Source organism: Neofelis nebulosa, chromosome 15 (genome assembly GCF_028018385.1).
Source record: "Neofelis nebulosa isolate mNeoNeb1 chromosome 15, mNeoNeb1.pri, whole genome shotgun sequence".
In the NCBI taxonomy this organism is placed as follows: Eukaryota; Metazoa; Chordata; class Mammalia; order Carnivora; family Felidae; genus Neofelis; species Neofelis nebulosa.
In genome coordinates, this window is record NC_080796.1 from 37,130,891 (window position 1) to 37,145,320 (window position 14,430).

General features: G+C 40.8%; 2 protein-coding genes across 5 annotated transcripts in view; both read left to right on the plus strand.

The window, feature by feature from the left end:
* SPATA45 (spermatogenesis associated 45) overlaps window positions 1–8,416 on the plus strand; it is a 30,542-nt gene extending 22,126 nt beyond the window's left edge. For all 4 annotated transcript variants that reach the window (XM_058700867.1, XM_058700869.1, XM_058700865.1 and 1 more), the window contains 2 exons: window positions 2,478–2,792; window positions 8,351–8,416. In XM_058700867.1, coding sequence (XP_058556850.1) covers window positions 2,516–2,792; window positions 8,351–8,370 — 297 coding nt within the window. In that variant the 5' untranslated portion in view covers window positions 2,478–2,515 and the 3' untranslated portion in view covers window positions 8,371–8,416. The remainder of the gene's footprint in view (window positions 1–2,477; window positions 2,793–8,350) is intronic.
* ANGEL2 (angel homolog 2) overlaps window positions 1–14,430 on the plus strand; it is a 254,102-nt gene that overhangs the window by 151,903 nt on the left and 87,769 nt on the right. The window lies entirely within an intron of this gene.

The following is a 14,430-nucleotide window of genomic DNA, read 5'->3' on the forward strand; positions in this document are numbered from 1 at the left end:
CAAAGCTCTTTAAAAAGTCATATGTTTTTTTTAATTTTTAAAAAATTTTTACTTATTTTTGAGAGAGAGACACACACACACAGCACAAGAAGGGGAGGGGCAGAGAGAGAGGGAAACACAGAATTCGAAGCAGGCTCCAGGCTCTGAGCTGTCAGTGCACAGCCCGATGCGGGGCTCAAACTCACAAACCGTGAGATCACGACCTGAGCTGAAGTTGGCTGTTTAACCAACTGAGTCACCCAGGTGCCCCTAAAAATTCATATGTTATACACCTTATTTATCTCCACTTAAGAGACTGTAAAACTGGGTGAAGTAACCATAGAAACCATCCTGTTACTATGTCATACACAGAGTCAGTTTCATAGGCATGTGATCTCTGCACTAACACAAGGCCCCCATGTTCAAAAGGGCCCATGAATTTTCAACAGGGCCCTGCAATTTCATTTTTCACTGGGCCCCACAAATTATGTAGCTGGTTCTGGCTGCATGGCAAGTAAACAGATTAATAACTGGAGGGACAAACAAACCCAAATGAAAAAATACTGTACATCCAGCTGAACAAATCCCTTATTTCACTGTGCCTGATATATTAAAGTTACCATTTATTGAGGATTGGCTATATTAGGCTCTTGTATGTATTAAGTTATTTAATCCTTATGACACTCTGTGAGTTGGGTATTATTTCCACTTAACATACAAGGAGAGGCACCTGGAGACTCAGAGGTTAAGCTTCCAACTCTTGATTTCTGCTCAGGTCACGATCTCACGGGTTCGTGAATTCTAGCCCCACATCTGGCTCTGCACTGACAGCACGGAGCCTACTTGGGATCTCTCTCCCTCTCTGCCCCTCCTCTGCTCACTCTATCTCTCTCTCCCAAGATAAATAAACATTAAAAAAAAAACTAAAAACAAAAAACAAAAAGCAAAACAAGGAAACTGAGTGCCCAGAGAAGGTAACTTAACTGCAGTCATACAGTTAGCGTAGCTTGAATAGGGACCAAATCGGACTCAAAACTTCATGCTCTTGCTGTTGGACTCTTACTGTGTCTAATTTTAGTTGGCTCCAGTTTCCAGGTAATTTGTAATGAGAATTTAAATTTTGTGATCTCCTCAGTGAGCTTTTAACTAACACATCTAGATTTCATTTGCAGTAAACATATGTAATGGGCTTTTAACAGAATATAAATTCAGCTCGAAAGTATGTAAGAGACAATTACCTTGTTTTCTTTTCTTTTTCTTTAGTCATGTCCCAATTTGATTTCATTTATACATCTCCTAGGCAGGATAAACAATCAAAGTGTTAGAGGAGATATAATTTAAAAAGTTTAAATTCTGATCACCCTCACTTTCTCTGAAATTAATGTTCAGTTAATTCAAGTTGAAAATACTAAACACCTCTAAGTAATTAGTCCATTGACAAACTTAGCTAATACTTTAAATATTTTAAACTTCTTTCATAAATTTAACATATTTGATTTTTAAGTACTTCACATGCCTGAAAAGACAAATTTATAGCCCTAACAAGCAAATTCTTCCTAAATACTTAACAACACTTTATGTTTTTAAGTTCATGTCCTGCCATAGCCAATTTAATGTCTTTTTTCTGTACTTTTTAAAATAAATATTGATTTATTTTGAGAGTAGGAGAAAGAGAGAGAGAGAATGAGCAGGGAAGGGGCAGAGGGAGAAGGAGAGAGAGAAAATCTTTAGCATGTTCCATGCCCAGTGCAGAGCCTAACACAGGGCTGAATCTCACAACCCTGAGCTGAAATTAAGAGTCAGATGCTTAACTGACTGAACCACCCAGGTGCCCCTGTACTTTTTTTTTTTTTTGATGTTTATTTATTCTTGGGAGAGAGAGACAGAGCACAAGCAGGGGAGGTGCAGAGAAGAGGGAGACACAGAATGTGAAGCAGGGTCCAGGCTCTGAGTTGTCAGCAAAGGACCTGACACAGGGCTCGAACCCATGAACCACGAGATTATGGCCTAAGCCAAAGGTGGACACTTAACCGACTGAGCCACCCAGGGCCCCATCCCCGCACTTTTTATAATAAAATCCCTTTAGATATTTATTGGGAAAGAAACATCCAAAATGTTAATTTCATTGTCTCTAGACAATGCTACCTTATGCTTTTCTGTATTTTCTTAATTGTCTACAATGACTATGTATTATTTTTATAATAAAAATAAACAATGAGAGTTCCTAAAAGCAAGAATCAATACATAGTATCAATTTCAAAAACAAAATATCTTTTCTTACTACAATCCTCTTTTTATGATTTTTTTTCCCTCCGAAGAAACATCAAAAAACAAAAAGACCTTAGGAAACAATAATAAAAATGGAGTGAGATGTGGGGTCAGGGGCACAGTGGTGGTGGTATTTTACAGGAGGAGAAGAAAGAACTGGTAAAAACCTGATGGTGAATACTGGCTGCTAGGTCAAGCTGCAACTGATTGTATTTTTTCATTTGTTTCAGGATACTAAGAATCACTTGACGATTACTTTGTCACCATAATGACCTCTAAAAACAGAACCAATGAAATCATTAAAAAACTTAAAGCTAGCAAAAAACATCTCCTGGAGGAGATAAATGAAAAGCGTGACTCCAACTGCTTTGTGGAAAGAAGCAATCAAGTCAGTTTATTGAGAGTTCAAAAGAGGCATTTCAGTGGTGCCTACCAGTCCCTTACTCACACCCAAATCAAAGAACCCGTTCCTGACAGTGGCAGGAGCTCCTGGGTCACACTGAGTCTCCTTGTTCACACAGAGAAAAAGCACTTTCCTGCAAAAAGTAAGTTGTTATGTATGGTAGGATTCCATCCCCAACTGACAGGAGGGATTTATAAATAAACTTGAGGAGAATTTCTGGGGTTGAGAGAGGTTCAGTAAGTATCGTTCTGGGACAGTTTAAAGGAGGTCTGTCTGAGGTGAAAAGCATCAGTAAACTAGGTTAGTGGATATAAGATCTGCTGTAGACCAGAGATTTTCTTTTTCTTGTGCTTCCAGAATCCTGAGCTCCACCTCTCGACTGACTCATTCCGTAGGCCCTCCTTTGGTCCTAGAATCCGTGTTTTCATCAGGCTAAGGGAATTTTGATACTGAAGGCCCGAGAGCCATATTTTGAGAGAAGTTGTTATAGATAATTATAATAGCCCACAAAAGCTCCAGAGACTACCTATCTCACCAATTTGTTGCCTGTGCAAAAATTTCATGTACAAAATTGAGATACAGTGGAAGTGATTTTGATGACAAATATCAAACAAAAAGCTCTGATTAACAATAGTACAATGTGGAGGGAGGTTGGTGTGGGGGTTGATGGTGGTGGTAGTATTATTTCGCAGGAGGAGGAAGAGAAAGAGTAACCATTTTTGATTGTGAATACTTGTTTCCAAGTCAAGACAAGCAACTGATGGCATTTTTTTCATGTTTAAAAAAAAATAAAGTAGAGTGTAATTGTATTAAATACAAACAACACGCGATTAAGTTAGATCTGCAACAAGAAAAATCAGTATTTTGGAGATTTAACTTCTTTGATGAAGGGGTTGTGACTTTACATTTACCCCCATGCTCTTGGTAAGTGGTGTAAAGAGGGTGATACAGTGTGGCATTGAAAACTGACATTCTTGGGGTGCCTGGGTGGCTCAGCTGGTTAAGCATCTGACTTCAGCTCAGGTCGTGATCTTGTGGTTCGTGGGTTCGAGCCCCGTGTCGGGCTCTGTGCTGACAGCTCAGAGCCTGGAGACTGCTTCAGATTCTGTGTCTCCCTCTGTCTCTCTCTGCCCCTTCCCCACTTGTGCTCTCTCTCTCTCTCTCAAAAATAAATAAGAACATTAAAAAAATTAAAAAAAAAAAACTGAGATTCTCCATTGTGCTTTAAAGTTAATCTGTAACAGCCATGTGTTAATTTTACTCAAAAAATAACTCTTTACAAGGGCCTTTAGTGTTCCTAATTCTAAGTGGATCTGCATAATCTTTTATTCTGCTTGAATTACTCAGTACTAGGTGAGTTAAACCACATAGAATTGGTTAGGGTCACAAGCTTAATAGTGGAGGGTAATATCCACCTTCTATAACAAACACAGTTTACCATTTTACACGAATACACATGGTTTTCTAACAAATATTATTTCCATAACCAATATTAATGATACCAAAGTTATAAGCCAATAATTCTGGAACATTAAATCTTGCAGAAAAGCTCTTTGTTCTTTTAAATAAACAGGCTTAAATAGAAATTCAGCATTATGATGACAAGATACAGAATAAGCATGGAGTTAATTGAAATGTTCTGGTAATTAGCATGTAAATGCATGCTTTTTCTTTTTTAGTCTAAACTATTCATTCTTAAATGGTGGTGTGGGAACCTCTGAGTATTCAGGTCTTTTTCAGGACCCCACAGGGTCAAAGTTTTCATGAGGATGCCGAGATATTATTTGCCTTTTTTACTCTCATGGGAATACATTGGAGTATTCCAGAAGCAATGTGATGTGCAATCACATCATTCTTCTGACCATTAAATGGAATGTGGGCTTGTATTCTTAAGTTTTAATTTTTTTCCCTCAGTTTACATTTCTAATGTAAATATTGAGAGGTACAACACCCATGAACAAAACCTTGATAAAGTCTTCAATAATTTGTAGGAATATAATGGATCTTGAGACCAAAAAGGTTGAGAAACACTTGTTTGAACAAATGGTAGGTAATTACTGACCCGGTGCTGTTTATTCTCAAGCTTATTAGAATTTTTTCCCATGGTTTTCTCATTAATCTCTAATTAAAAATCAAGGTCTTTGGCTTCAACTTTAATTTTCATCAAGGATAAATAAGAGATATTGGGGCTTATTTATTTTTTATTTCCACAAGTAGAAAGTGCATGGATATAGAGAAGGTGCTAACATTTTTTTGAGTGTATACTTTATTCTGAATACTGTTAAGGTTTGAAAAGGTCAACAATAAGACCCTTCTGTTCCTGAGTTTATATCAATTGACAGATAGTTGGAGGTTAAAATGTTGGCTTTGTTACTGGAAAACTATTTATATTGGAGAAACTGGCTTAAAAGCAGTGAACGGTGAACTCACCCCAAGAGAGAACTTGCCCCATTCCAAACCAGAAGTTTGGCCCTGCCACACTAAACTGAGAACACAGATATATATCAGAGAGTACCCCCTCCCCCAGGAAGCCAACAGATGCAAAGAGAAAATCCTCATTTGTAAAATAAGGAGGTGGGACATTACTTATAAAACATGATGAACATATTACTGCAGTAAACCATTCACAAATATGTACTCAATTAAATGATAAACACCATTAACTGTAAAATAACATCCTTTTTAGATAAGATTACCTGCTTCTGATCAACTACACTTAGTTTTTAGGTGATCTCAACGCGACAGTTTGCTGGTCTTCAACCTGTTACAGGACTTAAAAATACCATCCTAATTCTGATGACTCCCACATTTCTATTTCTGGCCTTGACCTTTCTCCTGAGTTTGAAACGCATCCATGAGGACTTCCACCTCTACTTGATATCTCAAATTTACCATTGCCAAAAAGAATTCCTATCCTCCGCCCCCAAACATACATACTCACCCCTTCCCTCTCCTCATTTCAGAAAACGGTCAAAAATCTAGGAGTACGTCTGACACTCTTCTTTGTCCCACATTCCACATCCAATCTGTCTGGAAGTCCTATCAATTGTTCCTTCAAAATCAGTCCTGAATCTGACCTCTATCACCCTGATTCAATCCATAATCATCTCTCTCCCAAAGTAGAGCCAGCCAGCTGTCCTCCCGCCTCTGTGCTTGCTGCCTCCCACACTTCTTTACACAACAGCCTGAGTGATCTTTTTAAAACATGTATTAGATATATTATTCATTGCTCAGAACTGGTCTATGGTCTCACAGCACACTTAGGTGAAATCCACACACCTTCTCCTGTGCTTATAGGCTCTCAATGAACAAGCCCCTAATTATCTTTTCATCCTTATCTCTCCACTGTCCCTGGCCTCATTTCACTTAACTACCATGGCTTTCTTCCTGTTCCTGGTACATAACATTCTGGTTCCCATCTCAGGGACTTGGTACATGCTGTTCCCTCTGCCTGGAGTTCTCTCTCTTTCCCTCACTTTATTCAGATCTTTGTTCAAAATCCAATTAATCAGAAACTATCCTATATAAATAGAACTCTCCAATATCCTGGGGCACCTGGGTGGCTCAGTCAGTTAAGCTTCTGAATGTGGCTCAGGTCACAATATCCCAGTTCAGGAATTCGAGCCTCACATTAGGCTCCCTGCTGTCAACACAAGAGTCCGCTTTGGGTCCTCTGTCCCCCTCTCTCTCTACTCCTCCCCTGCTCATTCTCTCTCTCTCCAATTAAAAAAAAAAAAAAACACTTTAAAAGAACTCTCCAATATCCTGCAATACCATACCTGGCTTTCTTTTCCTCCGTAGGGTTAAGCAGAGATGATGTCTGTTTTTTCCCTGCTTTGTCCATTCTATTCCAAGAATGGTGTCAGACATAAATTAGGCACATAGAAAATATTCATTTGGTAGTCGAATAAATATTAGGACATAGTATGTATTTTTCCAGAAGTCATGGTAAATCTTACCTCGTTCCTCTTGAGACCCGTAGTCGTGCTCTTGGGCAATGGCTCACAAACTTAGAGTCTCCCGGGGCACATTTGTTGCTGTAGAATAATCTTTAGAAATGGAAGAAGATAATAAGAAGATACGTTTTGCTGGACCTATACAATAATTAAAATTTCTTAATGTTTTATTTTAATTTTGAGAGAGAGAGAGAGAGAGAGAGACAGAGCATGAGTGGGGGAGGGGCAGAGAGAGAGGGAGACACAGAATCTGAAGCAGACTCCGAGCTGTCAGCACAGAGCCTGACGTGATGCTCGAACCCATGAACCGCGACATCATGACCTGAGCTAAAGTCAGATGCTTAAGCGACTGAGCCACCCAGGTGCCCCAGGATGTATACAGTAAGAATTAGAAAGCACTTTACTCTTTTCCTTTATACATACCTGTGTTAGAGGAAGAAACACATTCATTCAGCAAATTTTTAGGAGTATCTACTTTCTGTCAGGCACTACTCTATGTGCTTGGCAATACAGTGATAGAGAAAACTTCTGCCTTATAAAACTTAGATTTCTGTAGGTATTTGAGTGGATAGATGCACGTATTATAAGTGGGTAAGTGCTATGGGGAAACATAAAGCAGGAGGATGGGAAGTGCTAGGGAAGGGATGCATGGGCTCCCAGAGCATGGGGTTGGCATCCGGGGCATGTGGGACAACCCAGAACTCCTGGCTTCTTTGTTTCCCCTTTGTTTTTATTTTGTTATTCTTATTCTTATTATTTTCATTGTGCTAAGTGTGCTTTTTAATCCCCATCACCTATTTGACCCATCCCCCACTCACCTCCCAGCTGGTAACCGTCAGTTTGTTCTTTACGGTGAAGAGTCTGTTTCTTGGTTTCTCTCTCTCTCAGAACTCCTGGCTTCTTGAGGTAGCCAAAGTAAACGGGGAAAAGGAACAGAATGAGATTGGTCTTAATGGTCTCAAGCGGTGGTGAGGCCATGAGTGTTAAGGATGAGAAGTGTTGGGGATTTTGCTAAGAGCACTTGGGACTTCTGGGCACTCCTCTTTGCTTCTATCAATAGTGAATGATAGACCAGGGAATGAGTTTTCTTAGCCAGAGATCTCCAAACTCTTTTCAGTCTTCTAGTTGGAGATGTGGAGGCAGAAAGAGGGACAGTCTTACGTAAACATACAAGCCTTCAAAACAGAAGAGGCAGGTATTTTGGTTCAGGCTGTTATGACCAGTTACAACAGACAGGGTGGCTTAAACAGCAAACGTTCATTTCTCACAGTTCTGGAGGCTGGAAGCCTGATTTCGGGATGCCAGCACAGTGGGGTTCTTGACAAATGCCCTCTCTCTGGCTCACGGGGGGCTGTTTTCTTGCTGTGCTGTCACATGGCAGAAGGAGCTAGCTGGGTCTTTGATTTCTACTTCTAAGAGCGCTAATCCCATTTGTGAGGACTCCACTCATGTGACTTAATTACCTCCCAAAGCCCCCATGTCTTGACTCCATCACATTGTGATTAGGGCTTCAACATAGGAATTTGGGCGGGAGGACAAAGACATTCAGTACATTGCATTTGGATTCAAGTTCTGCTTCTGCCATTGGCTAGTCTCACGCTTTTAGCCACTTAGTGTTTCTAAGGTCACCTTACTTTCTTTACCTGTGAAGCAGTACTCATCCTGTCTGCCCTCAGGGTTATTTTGGAACTGTAAAATGTAGCATATGTGGTATAACAAATACTTCTGATTTTTTATTTTTCAGATAATGCCATATTTGGATAAAGTGCATCTCCAGAGACACACAGAAATACAACCTCTTTGATCCTTCTTCAATGTCTGTCTTATTTACAAACATTAATTATAAAAGAAACAAAAAATCATTAACCAGATCACCAAGAAAACATTTTATTGTCACATAAAACACATATATATTTTTAAAAATTTTTTAAATGTTTACTTCTGAAGGAGAGAGACAGAGCATGGGTGGGGGAGGGGCAGAGAGAGAGGAAGGCACAGAATCCGAAGCAGGCTCCAGGCTCCGAGCTGTCAGCACAGAGCCCGATGTGGGGCTTGAACTCACAGTCTGTGAGATCATGACCTGAGCAAAGTGGATGCCCAACCACCTGAGCCACCAAGCACTCCACATAAAACATATTTTTATTCATTCCATCCCATTATTTAGACCTAGATGTTTTGAAGAGGTTTTAAGTGATTAAAGATAGTTTCAAAGATGAAGATAGTTTACAGTGATCTTCTCTTTTAAATTTTTAGAAGTTTATTTATTATCCAAGTAATCTCTACACCTAACATGGGACTCAAACCCATGACCCAAGATCAAGAGTCACATGCTCTTCCAACTGAGCCAGCCAGGTGCCCCTAACCTAAAATGTTTAAATAGTTTGTTTCTGAAATTAGTAGAATATGTTGACCAATTCTACTAATCAAGTTGAAGGCTAAAGTCAACGCTTGCTTCTATTGCTAAATTGCATTAACTTACTCTGTTAAAGCTACCATTTTGGTAATTTGAATAAGTACCTACTTGAGAAGGTAATATTAGGTACCTATAGAGAATTTGTCCTATTTCATTGCCCATCCCCAAAGTGGGCACAGCTAGAGTCATCTCGTGGCCAAATCCTATTTGGCTACTGTCACCTTTGTGTCATTATTTCCTGCATAGCAGACTAATTTTTAAATTTTAACCTGGCTTGTGTTCCTTGTGGTAGTTTGAGGTAACAGCCTCTTCTATTCTATTTGGTAAGCCAAGCACTGCCTGGCTTCTTGGCATTTGTCTCTACATCCGTGAAATATTCGCCTTGTATTTGGTGGCCCTTTGCCTCCACAGAAAGCTCAGATTCATAAGCCAAGGCGTTTTAATATTGGAATGGATATGGATCCTACCGGCCTAAATCCTACCTCAGCTGGGGCTACGCAAGGGCGCAGTGGACAGGATTCATTACCTCTGAGAGCGCAGTAAAAAGCCAGACTCAAAACTAATTTTTTGCTTCTCAAAAAGCAAACACCTAGTGTCACGAGCTATGAAGGGTTAGCCTACCAAGCTTCATGAGCGTTGACAGAGGACAGAAGACTCCTGGCTCTGAGGCAAAAGACTCTATTACGCAGAGCACAGCAAGTAGCACAAGCCTCATGTTTAGGTTGGTCCTCCCTTGCGCTTCCCCACCCCCTTCAAGGCGATGGGAAACTGTTCAGATAATGCCACACACAGAGGTTTTGCCTCACACCCAAGGACCCCTGCGCTTAAGAAACCCAACCTTTATTATACTGCATGGTAAATGAACCTGCCCTCTGTTACAGTGAGAGACATTATTTCTGTCATCCAAGGTCCTTGACTACAAACATCCTTGAAGAGATACTCTAGAACAAAAGCTATCAGTGCCTCTGCTCCCAAGACATGCAGAAATGTGAGAGACCTATGGAGAATTATCTCCCAGTACCTAGCAGCCCAAATAAAGACCATCAGGTAAAACATTATTCCTTGGGTCCAATCTAAGATGAATCCTGGGGAATAAACACATAGTAAAGGAGTGTCAGGTTATGAATTATACAATTAACAACCTTTCTCACCTCATTCCTCTGTCATCCTGTCCTACCTTCTCTCCTAGGCACCTCTGGTTTTAAGGAATTATTAGTGGTTCTCTGCTTTATTCTGTTGTCCCTCCTTCACCTGATTCCTGGAATCACCACCGTCTCCTGGAAGCCATCCCTACCCCAGCCTCTTTCCCTAATAGGTGTTTCCACAGCCTCCTCGTCTATACACCCTCTATACAACAGCCAAGGGCTAAAACCAGAAACCGAAATGTCACAAGACCATATATATCTTGGACTCTGAGCCTACCTGAAATCACAAGAAGTCCAGCCACCTCCTCTACCCCCTCCCAGGAATGTTTCATATCTGTTGATGCACGTGTTCCCTAATAAACATGTGGGGACCAGTATTTTCCTCCTTTTCTCCTCTGGCTTCCTGTAGAGCTGTCTGCAGATTCTCCCTCTCGCTCTCCCTCCCTCTCTTCCTCTCGAGAGAAGTCAAGAAGTTTCCAAGTCAAGGTCACTAATGTTTGTGCAGGAAGTCTTCCTGTGGCACCTCCAAGACTCCAGAAAAGACATTGGTATGGCCCACTATTGCTGTTGAAGCTGCTACTGGGGTTCAGAATGAGTTGTCCTAAGATGTGCCGTTTTGGCACGTAGATTATTCTGAGCTGAAAACCATCAAGGCCCAAAAGACTCAAGAAACTTTGACCCTCCCCCTAACTACCTGAAAGAATTTTGGGGCGCCTGGGTGGCTCAGTCGGTTAAGCGTCCGACTTCGGCTCAGGTCATGATCTCGCGGTCTGTGAGTTCGAGCCCCGCGTCAGGCTCTGGGCAGATGGCTCGGAGCCTGGAGCCTGTTTCCGATTCTGTGTCTCCCTCTCTCTCTGCCCCTCCCCCGTTCATGCTCTGTCTCTCTCTGTCCCAAAAATAAATTAAAAACGTTGAAAAAAAAATTAAAAAAAAAAAAAAAAGAATTTAGACAGATGACCTGCTCCAGGAAGAGAGCTATCACCATCAATAACTACTGTGTAATATGAACTAGGTTTGGAACAGGGAGGAACCTAGAAAAGTCTGCTACAATTCCTCTTTGTGTCTCATTATTTCTGTATGGCCCAATTCATCTTCCCGTGAATTGCTTTCCTTCTCTTTGAAGTCCCAGTCCCCCACCCCTTTCTCCTTAGTATAGGATGACATATATACCTCATTTTGCTGGTCTTTGGAATCTCTCATGTTTGTGTGGATTCCCTGTACATACGTAATTAAATTTGATATTCTCCTATTAATCTGTCTCATGTCAATTTGATTCTTAGACCAGAATCTTGAAGGGTACAATAAAATTCTTGCATCCCAACACTGCCAACATCCAATGCCTCTTCCCTGGAGAAGGTCTTGCAGGCCACAGTAAGGGAGCTACATCTCTTTTCTGGCACTGCAGATGCGTCCAAAGAGAGGGGCCAGGCAGAACCAGAAGCCAGGCAGCACCAACCAGGACTCTCAGCTAAATAAGACCTCGGAACAAGAAAGGTTGGATGGTGAACCCAGGGAATGAAGAGGTGTGGGTGGACAGGTTTGAGGACACTCAGTTATGAAAATATTGCCCAAACCTTCACTCTTCTTTCTACAGTGTAAACAACTCCACTTACAGTGCCAGAGGAGAAGCAGAGACTAGAGAATCCAAGGAAGTTTCCCTGGGGGTTTTAGTGGAAAATTTATTTTAAATCATTCCTCTTTTACTGCAGGCACCTCTTCCTCATGCATAAGTTTGTGGAGCTGTTCTAGAGAAAAATATAAATGACAGATATCACACTGGAGTTAGAATCACCCAAAAAATGGGGGCACTTGAGTGGCTCAATTCGTTAACAGTCCAACTTCAGCTAAGGTCATGATCTCACGGTTCATGAGTTCAATCCCCGCATCAGACTCTCGGCTGTCAACGGGGAGCCTGCTTCAGTCTCTCGGTGCCCCTCCCCTGCTCGCTCTCTCACTCTCTCTCTCTCTCTCTCAAATGAATAACATTAAAACAAACAAAAAAAGAATCACCCAAAATTTGAGTCGTGGGACTCAACTCTCTTTGTGCCTTGAGCACAGGGTGAGTAATATCCTCTGATTTTCTATCTCAAGAACTGATTTCAAGGATGAACTGATGCATCCCCTTTTTAAATGTTATCTTCCCCTAAAATGAAACAAACTGAGCATCACATTTGTCACTCTATATTCACACAGGCCATTCAAAAGTGAGTCCTTCTTGCTTTAGAGACTTCACATTGGCTCCTCTCTGCCTGGGAAGTTCTTTCCCCATTCTCAGATCTGGCCCCTTGTCACCTTCAGCAACTCAACTAGCATGTCGCCTCCTCAGAGGCGTCAACTAAAGTAGAAAGAACTCTGTTATGCAACTATATATTACTAAGCAGGCAAAAATAAGTCATGGAACATGTTCTATAAGTTCGTGAAGTCCTTGCCCTTGCCTTACTACTCAAAGTGTGGTCCATAGGCCAGCAGTACCAGTAACATCTGGAAGTTTTTTGAAATACAAAATCTCAGGTGTAGGGGAGAAAAACTTTCCTTTCTTCCTTTCTAGGTACTTTGGCTGGCTTAATAATTAAATGATATATTAATCAATTATTAACAATATTTAGTAACATTAATAAACAATATTAATACTATTGATTTATTTACTAAATAGATTATTGTTTATCCACTAAATTATTTTTATTAAATAATTATTAAACTATGCATTAGATAATTGATATTATTAATCAGTTTATTATTAGTAATTAATATAATTATGAATTAAGACAGGTTAACAGGAAACACATTTTTTTTTTTTAATTTTTTTTTTCAACGTTTTTTATTTTTTTTTGGGACAGAGAGAGACAGAGCATGAACGGGGGAGGGGCAGAGAGAGAGAGGGAGACACAGAATCGGAAACAGGCTCCAGGCTCCGAGCCATCAGCCCAGAGCCTGACGCGGGGCTCGAACTCACGGACCGCGAGATCGTGACCTGGCTGAAGTCGGACGCCCAACCGACTGCGCCACCCAGGCGCCCCAGAAACACATTTCATTTCATATGGGAGTTCACAAAAATATGAAACTCGAAGTGAGCGAAGCAGTCAGTGTGTATACCTTTATACCAGATACAAGAAATTTGTGAGGAATTGACAAGACAAGTCTGGGCTTGGGGTAGTAAATTGGTGAAGGAAAAACAAGTGCTGTTTATACAGCCTCTCTGTGCTGCATTCCCAGGCTCTAGTGATAAGGAGTTCTCTTTACTTCCTGGTACAGGAGGGTACCTTTCACACAGGAGACTGACTTCCTGCTTGCAGGGGGACACAGGGGGCTCAGAGTGTCCTTCCTCCACCACTGCTTCGTACGTCACTTGAATTCAAAATAACCCAAATAATGGATCTTGCAGAGTGGCATATTTTAGGGGGCGTGCCCTAGACCCCATCACCCCAGCTCTCCTGAAATGGAATCTGTCCTTTAACCAGATCCTCAGTTGACTTCTATATACATTAAAGTTTGAAAAGCACTGCAGTTTAAGGCACGCCCACAAATGCCTTTCTTGGAGTCACTCCACTTTTTAGCACCTGGTTCTCAACTTTGGCTGCACCTCAGAAGCATCTAGTGAGCTTTTCAAAAATTCATTTCCCTAGACCTTGATTCCAGCAGTTGTCGCTTAAATGACCTGGGTCATGGGAACTTTTTAAAAGCCCCTCTGCCAGGCAGGAATGAGAACCACCAGTGTAGCTGGGACTGAGTGAGACTTGCAGTTAAATTCAGGTGACAGGATCCTCTTTAGAGGCTGAATTCCAGTCTAGAAGAAATCCCAGGCCTCAGGCATCATTCTGAAAAGTATAGGCCAGGGGGCAGCAAACCATTTTCTGTAAAAAGTTAAAAGGTATTTTAGTCTTTACATCCATGTGATCTCTGATGCAACTACCCAATTCTGTCACTGTAGAATGAACACAGACATTGGAAATGAGTGAGTGTGTAACTGTGTTTCAGTAAATCTTTATGGACACTGAAATCGAATTTCATATAATATTCACATATTATGAAATATTTTTTTTTTCAGCCATTTAAAAATCTAACTCATGCAATAATGGTATATCTAGCTAATCCAAATATCTGAGCCTCACTTATTTCACCAATGAAAAGTTTTCTCTCTATATTTAAAATTTTTTTAAATGTTTATTTATTTTTGAGAGAGAGAGAGAGAGAGAGAAAGAGACAGAGCATGAGTGGGGGAGGGGGAGAGAGAGAAGGAGACACAGAATCTGAAGCAGGCTCCAGGCT